Here is a 19,593-nt window from a genome sequence, read left to right as displayed (position 1 = left end):
CTCAATGTATCTCTTGACCAGCTTGTGCAGTGGCACACTGAGTTTCTCTTTTTTAGGTTCTGACAGCAAGATGCGGTATTGAACTCTGTTCCACTGGACCTCTGACACCTGCTCTCAAACAACTTTGGCAAAAAAATTGACGACTGTCAATGAAGTGAGGCATTTTGGTGCAATGAGTACATTGAATGTGTAGAAGAAATGATGTGAGTGTCTCGATGTGGGAACTGCACTGGGAATAGTTGTGCCGAATCAGCAAGGCCGGCTCAGTTTGAAGGCCTGTTCATGTTTTTAATGTGAACATGGTGGCAAAGAAGCTACCTTCTAGCTATTAGTAACTAATACACTTTAATGTCACTAGATGTTTTGAGCACCATTTCCCTGCATAATACACCTTCGCCTCATACCTCCATCTGCTACAGATTTTATTTTCAGAAACAAATGGTTTCCTAAAAGTCAATTAAGTCTTTGCCTACCTTCGACACTAATAAATATTAGCCATGATTCACTGCTGCAGAATCTCACCCACCCATCCAGAAGAATCACAGCGCTAAGTGTAAGAGACCCCTGGTTATGAATTGCTTGGACTATAGCAACATCCTCAACACTGGGCTCCTGAAGGAAACCATCAGCATCTCCCAAAACCAGGCTGCCAGAATGTGCCTGAAGAGGAGAGAGCACAAAAAAAAGACCTGCCCAGAAAGCACTCCACCAGCTCCAACTGAATGCTGGGTTCAAACGTAAGATTTGTCTCTCTGTACATAATGTTTAGTGCAGTCAAACAGGGCTCTCTGTCCAACGACTGCACAGCTGACCACGCACAAAACCTTTACGCAGTTAAAACAAGAAGACTAGGCACAGGAGTTTAGGTTCACGATCTCCTAAGGCTAAGTCTGAGGGCAGAACCCTATCAAGAAGAGCATTGAGAAGGGTCTGAAAACCTTACTGTTCATCTCAAATCACTTGGGGGTCGTGAGTTCAGAATAAGAAACTTCGTATATTACTCTAACTTCCGCTCATGAAAATGTACTTTTTCTGAATTGTAACTTTATAAAATGACTTAAAATATTTTAGGAACAATACAACTACATACATTTCTGTAGCACACCCCTAATCAAACAGCAAAGGTCTCAAAATGGAAACAATCATGTACTTGGATTACAAAATATATTGTAAAATGGTATTAAGGGTTACTACTTGTATTACCCATCTGTGGATTCGTTTTACACTTACCACTGTGCGTTGCTTGTTAGGTAAGTTGACTCGAATTCTGTTGCTCGTTTTGGAAGCGTCAGCGAGCTTGCCATCGTCAGATGCCCTGCGCTGGTAGCCGAACTGCTCGCCGATTGTCGGAGACATGCAGTTTGGGCCATCGAAGACTGAATCCTTAAATCCAAACCCATTGCTGAGAGTTTTCCAGGCTCCCTGAAAGTGCTCCATTGACAGCTTTTACTGAACGGAGAAATCTGAAAGAAACAGAGCTGTGATTACAACAGGTACAGCACCCCAACACTACTTCATACATCATTTAATAACATTGAAATGAATATTTATTGTCTTACACTGCTTTTAGTACATATGTATGTAATAATTGAGGGCTCCATGCAGTACTATTTTGAAAACAAACAGACTGGTTTGAGTTAAGTGTTTATTTGCATGTACGTCATGTGTATAAAGATTTATTGTATGATACTATCATGTAGGGCGTAAATATTAAAGTCTTAAAGAAAAAGATACAGTGCACATTAACTGCATAAGTAATTTTTGCTTTCCTTGCTCACTTGCTTACAGTACCTTTAAGAGAACTTACGCGCCTGATCACGTGCATACATATAGTAGTAATATTTATCAACAAAGCCGGGGATTTTCAACAAAATAAGAGGTTTGCTATCTCCATTACTCTACACATACCTCACTGAGGCCCTCATTACAACTGTGACGTAAATCCTCATAAAGGCAGAAATGTAAGTTTATGCTTGAATTAGGATTACGCGATATACAGAAATAAACACCACCTGTAGATTTTTCCTGGACACGTTTTGCGATTGAATATATCTGGTAAAAAGGGCCCAGGACAAGGGGGAAAACCTGTAGGGAGTGGAGTGGAAACACACATTTTCATGTGAATTTTTAATGTATGTGTCACAACTACAGCGATATTTCAGCGGTAGTAACTAAGGTACTGTAGTCGTTATTCCAGGTGTGCTATTACTACATTGGATTTGCCCAACATCATCTTATAAGCACCACACACTCTTAAATCATAGTCTGCCTGCAATGAAGTGATAGCAGATTTTCTGTGTGGAATGGTGGGTACTTGGCACGTTTGAAACCACATAAAACCATGAAATGTCTCATTAGCTCAATGGGGATTGCCAGTAACATTCAATAAAGCGGTACCGTGATAGTCAAAGATGAACAAAACTAGCATAAGGCAAAGCTTCCCATCGTTGACTCAGGTGGCTGGGTGACAGACCGATGGATTCAAACAGGACAAAGAAACCAAAGGAGAGGAAGTGAATGGAGATGGCAAAAGAAGATTTCAAAACGTATAATGGGATCTTGCACAAGAAAGAAAAAACGGTCACATGGAGAGAACGCAAAAACGGTAAGAGATGTTGCGTACCAGGGAGTGCAAGTATGTGTGGCGAAGAAGGACTTTAACTGGATCTCCAGAAAGAACGTACAATGCAATCCAAGGGACACGAATAAAGCTAGAAACAGGGCAAAAGGCCAAGCCTACTCCACAGTGCAGTAAACACCGGTATTAACATGTAAGGAGCATAATTTGGACACACCAAAAAGCATTGGAAATTGATGACATTGGGCGTCGTTCCTAAATTTAGAGTTCCAAAAGTAGATACACCATTAATTCACACATTTAATGCCAAGTTTTGCCTTCCTCAATACCGACAAAAAACAACTCGTGTGTGTATCTTAAGTGACCTTATCAAACCCCATTGCACCAAGATGCTCTATTTTTACCCTCACAAGCCTTTGAAAAAATCTAAAAACATATCTCTGATGGCAGAGTGCCTCGATGTGCTGTACCATGAAGGGACCACATACTACCACATTTCAATTCAGATTTATATGCCTGAAGTGATCAAGCATGCAGCCTTGAAGACTAAACGGGCTGAATGCCTTCAACGTATTCACAGGTAGCTTTTATCCCCCATTTCCTCTTCCCCATTTATTCTTCGCCATTTATCTTCACTCTAAATGCAAGCTGTAGACACTATAAAGGGCAGGGTTCAATCAAAACAACAGGTAAGGAAAGGTCTGTGGGTGTCACTTTACAACTACAATTTGGCTTAAAACCATATACATCTGTTCTGTACAGTCCGCCAATGACCACTCCGCCACTTCTGAAAAGCCTTCTTGGTAACAAAAAGATATCCAGTTTGAATGCAAATGTACATTTTAGGTCTGGCTGCAGACAGCTTTAGCTCTCTAAAACCTTAAAGTTACCAATTCTTCAACAATGCGAGATAATAAGTAATGGAAATACAGAGTGGACCTTGGGTCCCAACCCCTTCTGTCTTTGATTAAATATGTTTTTCATGGTTTGTCAATGCATACATGAGCCGCCCATTAAGCCCATGGCATTTTGTGGGTGTTTACGCTGTGGCATGTATGTTCCTATTAGGTTTCACCATTGATACATCAAATAGTCCTCTGTAAGTCTGTGGAGTCAACATGGCATATAACTTGCAATTGAGTGCCACTCTGTGTTCTTGTAAGTATTTACAAAACGGCTCACTTATGGCTTTTCTGTTTAAAAGTGCTGGCTCTTTAGATTTTAGCCTCTCATTAAGATACAGTTATGTTGCAATTATCATCCTTGCCTGTTCATTTTGTTTTACTGTGCTCACGGACTAAACACCTGTGCGCACACATGCTTTCTTAAAGATGCAACAAAAAGATCTGCTACTAATCAAAAGTATCTGCTATAGGATATTTTGTTGTGAATGACTCCTAGTTTCACCAATTACAATCCAAACTTCATATCTGCATTTACTTTTCGTAGCACTGTTCTTTGAGTGTAGCCTCTACCTCGGCTAATGCAGTCTGTTCTGAAAAGAGGCCCAGCTGCAACTTAAATATTGTTGCAGCCCAAGCTGTTGCTTTATAAAGACTTGTGGAGGCAATATGCACAAAGTCACCCAAAACCGAACATTTATCCTAGAAAGAGTGAGATCGATTGACTTTGCCTGTGCTTCTTTCATAACTGTTAAGAAATAATCCAGATTGGGACCATTACAAATTGGGATCATACAACGTACAGATTTCTTAGCTCGTGTGCAATACGGGTGACAATTCCCTGGTATTACAATCCGGATAGGGTAACATTCATTTGAGTTATTGGTTAGGTTTACCAACTTTTGCTGTACCAACTTCTGCTGTAACCGAGAGAGGACGTCTTAAGTCAGTTACCAAGAAAATATCTGCAGGACTTTCTCGAAATTCACTGAAAAGGAGTCAAAACATGATAATCATCTAACCTGTTCAGAAGCTGCTTAGAGAGATTTCTTGAACCGTTAAACAAATTAAAATCAAATATACATTCACCCAGAAAGGTCTGTCCATCCCTGTTAGAATGCCAGTACAGTATGGCGCAACAAAACAGTACATTCAAAATATTCAGAGTTCACCATCAGCAGCAGACCGGGAAGCCCAGAGTCCTTAGTTACAGACTTGATTCCTCTCTGTGCCTCTGCGCATAGCATTGCATTCTCTTAGTACATTTTATTTTTAGGTCTTGGTACCAGACAGCACAGGCTCTTGGTTTGTTTAAAAAAAAAAAAAAAAAAAGACCTACTGTCAGTTTTCATGGTGGGATTAGAGCCTGCCAAAGGATTTTCACTGGTTGATTATATTGTCAATCTTGCTTATTATTTATTATCCTGTGTGGGCTTTCCTTCCTCCGTCTGTCCTGCCCCTGGAGCATGGACTCATTGCCGATGTCCTTCCACTGCTCATTTTTCAGGCGCTACCTTTTTTCTGTTTATGTAATCGACGAGAGTGTGTATGTCTTCTAGCCATCTCCCTTGTGTACTTCTTCCCCTTCATGATACTCTTTCTCACCCACCTTACTTTTTACCATTCTCACTTCCTCCCTGCCCACATTCCTTTGCCATTCTTGCTTTCACACAGCCCACGTTTCCATTTGCTCCTGTAGCCCTTCTCATTCACCCCTTGTCACGGTTTGCTCCCCCAGTCCCACCCACCCATCTTCCGTTGTCCATGTTTCCCTAGCCCGCACTCCACTGTCAGCTTGCTCTCGCAGGTCCTACCACACACCCTCAGGCATCCACTTGCTTCCCGAGCCTCTCCTGCTCACCTTCCTTTGTCAGTTGGCTGACCCATCCCCTCCTGCCCACCATACATTGTTGACTTGCTTCCTCATTCCCTCTCATGCACCTTCTGTTGTCACCTTGCTTCCTCTGCCTCTCATGCCCACCCACCATCATCCGCTTGCTTCCCCAGTCCCTTTTTCTCTGCCCTTCCTTGTCTTTATGCTTCCTTTCATGCATGTTCTCTCCACCCACCTGCGTCTTTCTTTCCCATCCTCTTTGTCTTGTGCCCCCCCAACTCACTGCCCCGTTTGTTAAGCACATCAACACTTGCCTTGAAATAGCACTTTTTCTGAAAATTATTTTTAGCTGTGCTGCATACAGCATGGTTTGTCTGCTTCCATGTTTCTTCTAATTTTACTTTTGTGACGTACCATTTTACTTATCTACTTTATTTCTACAAACACAGGTATGCCACCTTTGGACAGCAGAATTGTTACTTTTCATTACTTTTAAACTTTTACTGCCGTATTCCGACGTTTACAAAAAATAAATAAAAAAAAAGCATTTGCAGGCTTTCCAGAACCAAACCTATTTGTTTTTCGTCTCAACCTTAGACAATCATTGACAAAACCAAGTGTAAGGTCGGACTCAGATCACATCTTCAATTCAATGGTTGTATGCTGCCAATCAATCTTTTCACTGCTCCCATGATTAGTCCTGTGTTCAATGAAAGATGCATTGTAACAAGGAGCCTTCAATAGTAAGTTGTCCAGAGAAAGGTCATGAGAATTTTTCTCCTTGCCAGCTGCCCACGGAGTGACTCACTTTCTTTGACACTGTTTCTCCAAACCATTAAAACACACATTTTCTGTGAGAGCGTCTCTCTCCAATCCATTAGACGATCCATTTTCTCTTACAGTTTCTATCTACAATCCATGAAGACTTCTGGTTTGTGTCCAGTGTTCTTCCCCCTAAGCACATATATGATGTATCGTTCTGACCCATAAAGTGCAGAACAGTAACAGAGTGCGAGGACAATCAACTCAGACTTTAAGTGCCAGAATGCAGTAGGGTGTCAAATGATAGCCTAGGACTGGAAACACGGTCATTTGTCAAAATGCTGCAAGGAGTAAAATATATCGAAACCTGTATGCACACTTAGTTAAGTTATGTTTCTATGTGAAACATTCAATCAGACCACCTTCATCGCCTGCACAGACGATATCAGGACCAGAGTGGACAAGGGCGAGACCATCGCCGTCATCCTCCTAGACCTCTCTGCAGCTTTTGACACTGTAAGCCACCAAACCCTCCGCGCACGCCTTTTTGACGCTGGAATTCGCCACAAGGCCCTGGACTGGCTCACCTCCTTCCTCTCTGAAAGAACCCAAAGAGTTCGCCTTCCTCCTTTCCGACCTACAGCCACCAAGATCATCTATGGGGTCCCCCAAGGATCCTCCCTCAGCCCCACCCTCTTCAACATCTACATGGCTCCTCTCCCCAACATCCTCCGCCCCCACGGCAGCACCATCATTTCATACGCCGACAACACCCAGCTCATCATCTCCCTCACCAGGAACCCAGCCACCGCCAGGATTAACCTGCACGCCGGACTCCTCGACATCGCTAAATGGATGACAGCAAGCCACCTCAAATTAAACTCAAACAAAACAGAGATCCTCATCTTCGGCCCCAACCAGGCAACATGGAACGACTCCTGGTGGCCCACCACCCTCGGACCACCCCCAACACCCACCACCCACGTTCGCAACCTTGGCAATGTTCTGGACTCATCTCTCTCTATGACCCAGCAAATCAATGCCATATCATCCTCCTGCTTCAACACCCTTCGCATGCTACGCAAGACTTTCAAATGGATTCCTTTAGAAACAAGAAGAACAGTCACCCACGCCCTCATTAGCAGCAGACTGGACTACGGCAATGCCCTCTACGCAGGGACCACAGCCAAGCTTCAAAGAAAACTCCAGCAAATCCAGAACACAGCCGCATGTCTCATCCTCAACCTCCCTCGCCATCAACACATATCCACCCACCTCAGATCCCTATACTGGTTGCTCATCAACAAAAGGATCATTTTCAAAGTCTACCTCAACGAACGGGAAAACTTCCACATACCAACCTGACAGCTCCGCCGACCTCGCTACAGCCCCCCACATCCAACGCACCAACTCTGGCTGCAGATCCTTCTCCTACCTTGCCGCCAAGACCTGGAATTCCCTCCCCACCAAACTACGCAAGATCCAGGACCTCCTTACCTTCAGAAAGCAGCTTAAAACATGGCTTATGAGCAGTAACCGGAACCCCTTCTCCCCTCCCCCCCACACCCAGTGCCTTAAGACCCTACCGGGTGAATAGTGCGCTTAAGAAATTATTTGATTGATTGATTAAAAATGCTGCAGGATAAAAAGTGCTTATCCCACACACTGTACCTTAGGGAAAAAAAGCCAACAAAAAACAGTTTAAAACATGGTGGAAGAGAGAAATTACTACCAAATTGTATACCATAATGCCATCAGTATACAAATATCGCAGGATGTTGCAAATCACTGCTTTTGGTACATATTTACATAGCAATAACATACGCTGGTGGGAATTTAAATTTACAGAAACTAAAACAGTGCTAATCACCCACCAAACAAAAACACTCGAAACATCACCGATTCACTTGAACTTTTTTACAGGTATTTTACAATAATTGTTTAAGACCTTCCAACTAAAATGTCCTTTTACAGTTTATTAGAACATTGGAGCGGACCAGGTGATATCTGGCTATGTGCCTTGTGCTACAGCATTCCAATGTTTGCCCTTCTCCCTGTTTATTAATTTAGAACATTCTACTCCCAGTGAGTAGATAAAAGCGTTATAGCCCTTCTGCCCAGGGCTGTACTGGTTGTTAAAGGTGCTCGCCTTGCCTATAGGCTCTCACCTGTGCCCAAGGTCTATAGCTCAGGTTCAGGGCCTTAAGCACAGTTTTTACCCCTCTGCAGCAGGCTATAATACGAAAGTAATGTCACCCTAAGCCAGTGGGAAACAGCAGACTTACTCTTCTGGGACAACATTTCAAAACAATTTATCAGCTTGTGTTAAAATTGCAACCACATAATATCCCTTTCTGACTGTAGCTCAGAGAAGGCATTGACGTTACAGAATATACACGATATAACCCTCTACCTTATGTGCATATTAATACACCTGCTCAATTTCAGTAAACAATAAATATGTATGATAATTCTACGGATTGTTGGCTAGGATGATATAATCTTAAACTAAGTGTTTTGGATAATGTAGCTGGTAGATCTTAAAATACGTTCACCAACATACTGATCTTACTTTAATGTAGCATTCAGGTTCATAGCACGTCGTATTTTTCATAATGTTTCTTTTCGGTCCAGATTTTAACAGTTTCTGAAAGGCTTTTAAAAATCAAGACAATACTCTTCCTTTTAAAATATACTGTACACAAATCAGTAATTTTCTCAATCCTATCGATCATGGTTATCACAATAATTTCTTAATTTATTTGCTCAATCCATGGATTAAAGTACTGCTAGGCAGACTAAATGTATATTTACCAATGACCCTTCCAGTTTTTGGCAAATAAATATTTTTTTTAACCAAATTTCTATGCACTGAATTATTTGCCATACAGCATTTTGTGAATAAACTTTGATGCCTGGAATTAAACTAGGCTACCTCAAATTCTTTTAATAAAAAAATCCTAAAACCTTAGAGTTAACCCTGAAGTACATCTAATACAAACCATACATTTTATCCAATATGAATGAAATACATAAAAATAAAATACATGTAATATTGTTTGCTTATTGTGCACTGCTGAGAAACAACTCATTACCCTTCACTGTCTACCTCAGTAGCAGTAGATGAGCAAACCATTAGCTTTTACAGTAAGCCCAGGGGTGTTCAATTAGTGTAGAACTGTGATTATTAGGAGACTAGACACTAGACTAGACACTGAAGGCTCCTCGCTAAATCTGCCCTGCGGAGTTCGTGAGGGCATCCCTTAAATAAAAGAGTACAGAATTAACTATACAAAACGACTACTGGAGCAGCAGACAGCAAATCATTTATTACATCAACATTCACGGACATCAGACGTGTGAGAGAAGGTCGAACTTCATGTTATGTCCTCTGAGGCCAAGGTGGCTATTAATAGAGTTTTATGAGCTCAGACCTGACACTGCCCTGCTGTGCAGTGGCACTTTCTGCCAGGATGAGCCTACATTTGGGGTCAACTTACTTTCCAAGTCTCTCACCCAGGGCGAACCAAAAGCAGCCCTGGCAAAAAAGCTAAAACCTGTCTGCTCCCTTCATCTCCACGCATGCTTTCTCTTTTTCCATCTATCCATTCTCTTCTCTCTTCTCCCTCTCATAGCTTTCTCTTTACCGCCTGCTCCCCTCCTTTTCTCTATGTCTTGAAGGTTCTCCTTGCCTGCTGCAATTAACAAAAGGGAGCCGGAAAGTGACAGGGGCATCAGGGGCCGCCCTTGGGCTATTACAAATGGCCCCTAAAGGCCCCAGCCCACTAGGGAATTGGTCGGTGGAATAAAAGACCTGTCCAGCCCTGCTTTTACTCTCTATACTCAGCTTCATCTTCCTAACACAGCCTCCATGGAATCTTTCAAGCAGTCCAGAACAACAGCATTCAGAGGAGTTTCAGTTAGGAGACAGTTTTCACTCACAGCACACAAGTAATTCCATCACACATTGACTTAAATAAGCAATTGCGAAGCAGTCAAACAGCCCTGGTGACAACATAAGCAGAAAGCTTTCCTGCAAATGATGTGCAAATAAGGAGGAGGGTAGGGCTGATTTCATGTGTACACATTATGCTTTTAAAGCACCTTGTTGTACCAGGAACCCTGGAAATAAGGAGTCTTGCCCTTCTTTTCCCAAATTACATAAATGTTATGTATGGCTTCCACTGGAAGCCTTTAGTGTGACTAACTAGATTCTATATCTGCTATGACCTAACACCAGGGTGTGATAGAAGTTGTTTCTCCCTGTTGCTACATTATTATGGAATTTCAGGATGCTCTGAAAGGGCTCTCTGGGAGTTGTGCTATTTCATACTCCGAGCCTATTCAGATGATACAAGAGTATTTTATAACCCACTGAATAAAGCATATGTTTCCAAGAAAGCAATCCCATAATTGAGTTTGATAGTATTAAGGATTAGAAACACCCAATTCAGCTCTTCACCATGAGACAATTATCTAGTCTTTGCAGTGATTATCCTATGCCATGTGAAAAGTGTTTTGTAAAAAAACAAATCTTCAAATTTGCAATAAAGGAAGGCTCTCATGGAAGCTTGATTTATAGTTTGTGTAAAAGGTTATGCTCTTCGTCTTTTTTTTCCAGCATTCGCGCCCATGATGCTGGGATTTCTGATGACTTAGTATGGGCAATATGTGTCCACAAACAAATCCAGCCAAAGGGATGATTTGGGACCTAATGGGCTCAAATATCTACCTATTCTAAGCCTTCAGAGCCACTCAGTAAATCAGTGGCAGGGCTCCGTTACATTCCCATTTCGGTTCAGAGACTGACACAGTGGTGGTTGGAATAACGGTGATAGTATAATCAATGCTGAAGACATTCAGTTTGTGCTTTTCTTAATGTTCCAAGCGCTAGCACACACACACATATATAAATATATATATAATCCGCAACCAAACAATTAAAACATGCTCACGCAGAAGACACTGCCTTCTGAGTGAGCGTGTTTTGAACTGATTGGTTGCAGATTGATGTATCGAAGCCGGGGTGCTACACTGGCACACGCTCCACCCCCCTCAGGTATCGGGCACCACTGGAAGCACTTTGATATGGATTTTTATATATACCGAAAAAAAATATAGTTAGGAAATAGAATTTAAAAAACCTTAGAAATTCACTTAAGAGATGTCATCAGTGATGTCACTGACCATGCCATGAGTGATGTATTAACGTGAGGTAATAAGCAGTGCATTACAGGGGTGCAACTTATACTTAGCTCAGGTAACTTTAACAGCTACATTTCTATGGTTTTCTATCTGTCAAATGGCAGCCTAAGTATAATGTCACTCTAACCTTTGGTTTATTAAGTGAATCTGTAAGTTGTTTTTTTAAATTATATGTAAGTCACTCAAAATATTAATTCCCTCTTATACATACAAAAATAAAGCTTTGAAAATACTTATCTGTGTGTATGAGAAACAACAAATGAGGATAAACAGCTGCAGGTTCTAAGTATGCACGTTCAAGAATGTTTTAGAGTTTGATTCTAGGATAGTGTTCTTTTGTTGCTGCTGTGTATGAGTGAAATAAAGGAACTATTCGTAATATTGGCCTACGTGTCTCGACATAAAATCATGCAAAGCACCAAATCAAAACTGTTCCAATACAATCATACAATGCTCTCCAGCATAATCCTTCCTTAATCTAACTTCCATTTAAACATTTTTACCATGAACCTCATTTAATTTCTAAAACTCAGAGGTGGGAACAGTGCTATAGAAGAGAGAAGTGGCCACCCAAACATTCCTCAAAAGTATAAATGTCCAAACGCAGAAATGCCACCTTCGAGCACTCAAAAGAACAAGTACAACACACTATTTTGTTATTAGAAGCCTGTCTCCTCTTTATTTTCATCGTCTGTTCCTATCGCCATTAACTCCTTCAGGGCTAGAAATCAGGATACAACATTAATCTAATCATTCCAGCACTAGCATATCCACCTTCACTAAGATTACACCAACCATGTGTAAAGTGTGATCAAAGGGGACTCATGAATGCAGGAAAATCACAGTGTTTAAAAACGCAATCGTTAAGTGATAATAAGTGCTAAAAAAAGAAAACAAACCTCTTCATAGAACCGGAAGTTACATTCATGAACACCTCATGTGACCAAACAAAAAACATTCACTTTTTGAGCCATCTTAATTACAATGTTTGTTATGCGAAAAGAGTGCACATTATCAGATGGATCCCAATTGCAAGCAATAAATATAGCCGCTGCCCTACTGCATTCAAGCATTGTGTATTTTGAAGATTAAAACCCCTAGTTATTATATATGCTCGTAAAATCATGTATTCCAAGTGCAGCCACCAAGTCAATATTTGCAAACATAAAAAGTGTGACATTTTCTACCTTCTCTGACTTACATAGAAAGTTGACCTAGCGTTTAGTATTGTATTCCAGATTTAGACAGAAAAAGGAAACCCACAACCCCTCGCTGTAAACTATGCAGATAAGTAGGTAAGTATGAGCCACCATTAGCCCTGACTTACATTTAGTACATCACAGTAACAAGCCACTATATTTAACACGTATTCTGAATGAGAAATATAAACTTATAAAAACAAGCAGAAGTTTGTATTTAATCACAGTCACATCAAGAACCATAATTAACTATCAATACTGGTTCTGAAATATCAGGTTCACCAAGAATGTCAACCCAGTATGTATAGTCTTTTAAAATCAGGAAGTGAGTTTAGCAGGTTGCAGTACTACCCCGAGATAATGCTAGTGGTTAGACTTATTGCAAGCAACCTCCCATCCCTGTTTGTGAGTTTCATGTACTGCCCAAAAGGGCCTGGGTTGCCCAGAAGTGGGTCCCATGCTCAATGCGTCACAACCAAGCTGCACCCGGCTGATGACCCGATAGTCAGGGCGAAACCGGCCCTGGGTTGCTTGTGTTCCGTTTCAGGGAGGACCTGGCTTGGCAGTTTGGGCTGGCTTGTTCCCAATGGAGCAGGCTGAAGAAAGATTTGCATATAACTGGGTCCAAACTGAGGTGGTATGGTGAGCAAAAGAACAATGGGTTAGTGTGCTACTTGGAGCTAGTGCCAGTGGTAAGACTTACTTCAACTAGCCTCCCATCATCCTTTGAGTATTTCACTGAATTGAGTTCCTTACTGTGGCCTTCCGAGAGGACCTACATTTATGCTTGCAACTAGCTGCCTCATTAAGGGTAACTGCATTAAGTTTATATTTGTGGTTATTTTTAGTTGCCCAGTTTTTAATCAAGAATTCTGATGTCACTGTATACATACTTTCCACATTATGTGGTAACCACCTGTGTCACCAGTTTTTTTAAATCTTGTAATAACAAGCTTCTGTGAGTAATTAATCAGTGGCAGATAAAACGAATAGCTGAGCATTGTCGGTGGAATATAATTAGAAGAAAATTGTCAGAGGTCATTACATAGTATTGAGAGTCAGGGAGTGTGTGAAATGGATCACTCTCTTGCCCTGCAAAGTACGAGCTACCCCAGTTCCCCCGGGGTACTGCTAAGCAAGTCTGGGTGAGCTTCTCTTTGATTTCTTTTAGACTGTGGCGAGGAAGCCTGCACACAAATGGTCACAATCCCTATTCTGGTGATACACACCAAAATGACTGAACTTTGCTAAGAAGCTCCTTCCTCCACGTTGATTCACCAGCTCCATTTTTATGGTCTGGTTTGAGAGTGCAACTGTTGCCAGACATTTATGTGAGAATCTGCAGGAGAGGGGCTTTGGCTCTGCCCGTTTGTTGGGAGCCACGAGTGCATGTTTGATTGGGCAGAAATTGTGTCCGTTGTCCGTGACTGATGTTTCAACGGACAGCATTTGCCTGTAATTTTAGCCTTTGGGCTAAAAGACAGAGGTTAATTCCAAGAGTCAAAATGCCTCAGCTATAGTGGAATGGCGGAGGTGTCCTGTGCCTTGAGGTTGAGAGAGGGGCAGACAACTGAACAAGAATAAAACCTTCTTGCTAGGGTGCCACTTGCCTGAAAGAAATGTAAACGTGTGCATCTGGTTAATTTGCAGATGTAAAGGCTGCTTGGATGCCAATGTAGGTGTTAACCGATAGAGTCACTCAAAGCTTCCAGGTGCCAAAAAATTATTTTTGAGAAGTATTGTAAGGGCATTCCAAGACGAACTGTGGAGTTTGTGCTTTTAATTGACAGCTATAAAATGTTTGCACTAGGTACAATCTGCACATTTCTAAAATCTATACTTTAGAATCACGTTTTTATCTTTAAACTAAATTTATTTGAGCATTTTGTGCCAGCCTTTCCTACACTGTGTGTAATACACGTTTAAAATAATGGCTTGCACATGCACAGTGCTTTTTATGACAGACGGGCCTCCTAACACTAAAAATACACACATCACTATTCCCTGCTGCACTAGACGGGATTCAATTCTATGTGCCAATGTTTTGTGACATAAAGCAGTACACTTCCCAATGATTAGTTTAACTTGCATTTATTTTTCATGTAAGGTGTACATTATTTTGTAAGCAGTTACCTAAGGGTGAAAAAGCAACAAAATAGTTACAGAATATTTTATTGTTTTTGGCCACGGTTTTTAATCTGCCTTCATGCTTACTGACCCCGTCCCCACTGCACTCAGGATCACAATATCCATACTTTTCTAGCGCACTCCGATTGCGGCACTGAATAGCTATGTAAAATCTGCAATAAACAGAGTTATTAGCATATGGTTCCCCAGGGGTGTGGAATGCATATAGCCCGACACCCAGGACATATTGTTTGGGGTCATGGACAGAAAGTTTTCATGCTTATTTCGTCCTTGGTACAAGTAGACCCAAACGCCTGCAATACACACGCTTTCGCTGCCAATTTACAGTACCACATTACAAAGCAGAAAAAGAATTGACTGCAGTTGAGGTAATATTTTTGTCCATATGTTAATGCTATTTAAACTTGTATTGATGGTTCATCAATGCAAAGTCTTTATTATTAGGGTGAGGGCTCTAAATAAACGTAAGCTCGAACTGCACTAATGACAGTGTTACAGTAAAAAAACATGTACACTTTTGGAAAGTTTAAAATATGAGGCTCCGTATAATGTTCCCAGAATGCTCTCTGATTAGATGCAAGTATTTACAGAAGCTTGAATGCAAGATTGGTGATTTTTTGCTTTCAAAATAAAACATTCACAAAAAATGCAACAAAGAAAAAGACAGTTTTGCTAAACTACATTGCCCCAGGAGTTCATGGCCATGAACAAAACTACTTTGTGTGCCAATATGCTCCTTGTGAAAGAGCAGATTGTAATGTAATGTAACATGGCTTTGTAGAGTGTGCAACTTGTCACAAGTGAGTGTATCCAGGCACTGAGTAGGAGCGGGTTCTGCAAGTAGAATCAGTCACAGTGAAACCAGCAGATAGTTGGGAGGTATATTTTTAATAAAACAAAAAGTCTTGGTTAACACCAACCCTAATTAGGGAACCAATTCTTAAAGAAAGTCACAAAAGTGCATTAGTGCATATTTGCGTATTTTATGAATTCACAAAAATTAACTGAAGTAGACCAGTAAATCATAGTCCTAGAAACCATTTGTGAACTGTATTTTAGCACAAGCAAATATACAGGTGTACATTCACGCATGTGAAAATCTGTTGAGCGGTTACAAGTTCACTTTCCAATTAACCATTTTCTTTCCCAACTCTGGAAGATGTTTTACTTCTGACCCTTGTTAGGAGTAAATTTCCAACCTTTCTCAGTATGGGAAATGATTTTAGAAGAGTCAGTGAAAACACTTAAAACATGCAATATGTGTTACCAGGAAACCTGGATTAAAATCCCAACTTCATCACATGACTAAATTGTGTGATCTAAGTCAAATTAATTTACTTCATGTGTTTAATTTCCCCAGTAGTGACATTTGAGAGCACTTTTAAATAATTCAGTTCAAATTGGATCCTGTACAAAAACCTCGGCCTGTAATGTTGCACCATTCATACCAATAATATTGGCCATGAAGTAAGGGACACCAGACAATTGGTTTACTTTTTTCACTCATTGCATTGTCAGGAGAGAGGGTTAATAAATGTTCTAAAGTTCATATTTAGAAACTTTCACCTAAAATAAATCTCAATGCAGGACTGTGATTTAATGTACTAAAGTGAAACACTTCCATGTTGTATAAACACTATCCACATTTAAAAGTCTTTATCCTGTTCTTAAATTGTGTTTTTGTAATTTACAACCCAAATTTTTTGATGATTACTCATGTTCTTTGACACTTATGTATAGGGCCACTGGAATTATGTGATTGTGCGGCGGCAGCAACTGTCACATAATTATAGATTTGCATCATAATCCATCATCTGCCAGGCAATCTGAAAGTTTCAACAAAAAAATGATTTTAGGTCAAACGGTTTAAAGGTTAGTAAAAATGCAGCAAGACATGTTGCTGCAAAGTGAAAGGCCTTTGTAAATGTCGACTAGTCACCATCCTGTTGCTTATTGTTATATCTGGGTGTCAAACCGGTACTAATGAGGTGCAACCAGTGCCCAGACAGTGTTCCCAAATTCAAAAATGACAAAATAATGAAGCAATACTATTGCAAAATGTGCTGCATTATAATTTACCCTTTCTTGCTGCATAATTTACATAATTTGGCCCTCTCCTGCCGCATAATTGCAGTGGCCCTGCTTATGAACGAGCCAGACCACCGGGTCAGCCTTTGTTGCACTGCAAAGCCATTGTACGACATGGACAGAGAGGGTAAATGCCCAGGCCCCAATCTTCCAAGGGGCTGGTTCCTGCCTGCCCTCCACAAGCATAAACAACAGACCACGGAACCAGTAGAGTGTGCCTGGATTTGGGGTGCTGCTTTTTCAACCCCTGGACAGTGCCACTTGTGTTTCTGGACTCTGTTGAGACTACTCTCCAGGTATGCAATACTTTCCATACTCATAGCAGACCTATTTGGTCTGATTTTAGAATTGACCCACCTTGTTTTTCTCTTTCTTATATTTCCAGTCCTTCGCAACAACCCTTTGAATCAGTTGCTATGGAACTCCCATCTGATCTCAAACTCACCCCACTCTTCCATTCTCTCTGGTGGTTCGGGGTCCCTGTTCTGAGATAAACGTAGAGTCCCTGACGCACACTCTAATACAGGTGCTGTGAGACTGCAGACAAAGTGTGGAAACCTCAGACCCTGATATTAGGTATGAGATTGTCCCCACGCCATCTCCTCTGCCTCATTCATTTTTTTGGATCTGACCTCTAGTGGAGGGTAGGGTGAGCCAGATGTTTATGTTCAACTTGTCGAAAGTAGCAGAAGGTGAAAAAGTCAGGTACCTTAATGTTTCCCAAACTGTTTGCCATGGGTTTTTAAAATGCTTAGAAATAAGCTTTTGTTGTTGTTTTTTCTTAAAGAAATGGTTGGTAGATTTGTGTAGGGTTGATGCCTTTGACACTGAGCACAAGTGCAGCAATTTATAATTGAACAAGCACATAATACTCTCCCTGAATGTAGCGTACCTAGAGGCAATCACAAACAAATCACAATGTATAACTAGTGCAATATAGAAAAATGCAGTGGGTCATGGTCTCTCCTCGGATGTGTCCATAAAATTGACCTTTTGTCCTGATTTTTTATAGACCTACCATAAATTTACCTCTATGCCACGTGGTGAACCTAGGCCTAATGTGAGAAATGAATACTGCACTGTGCAGAGCCAGGATGTGATTGACAAAGTCTCAAGCCCTGGGAGAAAGAGCCTTATTGCAGAAAGCGATTAGTTAAAAGGGGTGGATCATAAGCCTCATATGTGTATAGTGTTACCAATAGGTTGCTTAACAGATGCACACTCAAAACCTAGACCTAAAAGGGATTTGAGTGACAAAGAAGAGGTGATGGGGTCCTAAAACGGGTGTGATATGAGAAGTCTTTACATGAGGCATGGCTTATGTAATGAATACATCTGAAATGGTATCCTATGTTTTACAGATTCATAACTGGGGTCTCGTTGGATAAAGCATAATCAATATCAGCAAAGGATATTTAATTCTCCAGTTTATAAACAGCACCTTTATTCAAGGCCAAAAGCATTCACAAACCTCGCCAAGCATGTTTAAAGGTAATGGCAATAATTGTCTAATCCAGCTGAAATTAAATAATGCTTTAGTCCCTGAACCCCAATGGGGAACAGCATTAGCCACCTGTCAATCAAGGTGTCGCAAAAGGGACTTTGCAGCACAGGGATGTGACAGGTAGTTTTTTTTTTCCTTCAGTCAGTGTTGGACAGATATAGAGCCCTCACAGGGCATTTTTGTTTGCTTTGCCAGATCCCGGCAGGTCATGGCCCACTTAGAGCAATAGGGATGCTCAATCATGCATTGAACATGACGTAGAAGGATTTAAATGATCTGCATTACTTGGAATATTAATTTATGAACGAAGAAGGGCTGGTAAATAGTTGGTTACAAGTAAATTGTGGTCAAAGATCGTTGCTATAAGTATTACAATCAAGAACTCTACAACTGTAAGTTAATTATGACTTCCAAGAAACTAATCTATTCGTGGCTTAGCTCCCTTGCAGCTGAATTTACTAAACCACGGAGTCAATATGGCATGGAAGTCAGCATACAGAAGAGGTGATCAACTGCGTATTTCTGCAATAACACCACCAGGCGTCTCGGTTACTTCTCCCAAAGAAAAACCACAACCCATTTCTCAAAACAACAGTTTCTGCAACATAGCTCTTCCTATTACGATAGTGTTATCAGCTGTTGCACAGTTCCCTATCTCTAGCGTCAAGCTTAAATACAGACCACAAAAAACAGTCGATGCAAACAAAGTGCAATGCAACCTCATCAACTGACCCGCTACGACTCTGCTCCCTGAAGTCTAGTACTAAGGAGGTCTCGTGATCTGGCCTTCCGCACTGTGACTACCTTGTCTGCAGGAGCCCTTTTATCCACCGCACTCAAATCATTTGAAGTGATGTAACTCCCAAATTACAAAGATTATCTACAATTCACAAAGTACAAAATTCGCATGTATCACCTCGGCATGCTTCAGAAACTCATGAAAAGATGGGAATTCTGAGTCCTGCTGGGGCACGAGGCAGATAGGTCTTCAACACAGAATTTCAATATATAACTGTTAATACTGGAAGATCCTGCAGATAAAAAAGTGGGTTGGTCCCTCGTCATTAAATCCCAATGCCATCGTAGTTGACACTGGCACACATTTAAATGAACAATTACACACTGAACCTGAGAATCAGAACTAATGCAGCAAAAATATATTGGCAGAAATGCACAGGATGAATTTAGGCGGTACACTGAAATTACAAGCATTGACAATACCAATAGGTCTGGCTTTAATGGCATGTTGCATGATAATGTGAAGTATTAGATGTAGATAGTATGGGAAATGATATGCATTTGTGTGGAAGCAAAGAACTACAGATCGATACTGGTGTAGATTAAACGGTCAGATGGCAGTTGCACTTTCATGC

At 41.0% G+C, this 19,593-nt stretch overlaps 1 protein-coding gene across 2 annotated transcripts in view; it reads right to left on the bottom strand.

Moving 5' to 3' along the window:
- The window catches only part of RAF1 (Raf-1 proto-oncogene, serine/threonine kinase), a 363,516-nt gene that overhangs the window by 256,424 nt on the left and 87,499 nt on the right, over positions 1–19,593 (bottom strand). For both annotated transcript variants that reach the window (XM_069206644.1, XM_069206643.1), the window contains exon 2: positions 1,231–1,463. In XM_069206644.1, the coding sequence (XP_069062745.1) occupies positions 1,231–1,437 (207 nt within the window). In that variant the 5' untranslated portion in view covers positions 1,438–1,463. The remainder of the gene's footprint in view (positions 1–1,230; positions 1,464–19,593) is intronic.

Source organism: Pleurodeles waltl, chromosome 9 (assembly GCF_031143425.1).
Source record: "Pleurodeles waltl isolate 20211129_DDA chromosome 9, aPleWal1.hap1.20221129, whole genome shotgun sequence".
Classification (NCBI taxonomy): domain Eukaryota; kingdom Metazoa; phylum Chordata; class Amphibia; order Caudata; family Salamandridae; genus Pleurodeles; species Pleurodeles waltl.
Note: the sequence above shows the minus strand (reverse complement) of the source record. Positions and strands in the feature narration are given on the sequence as shown.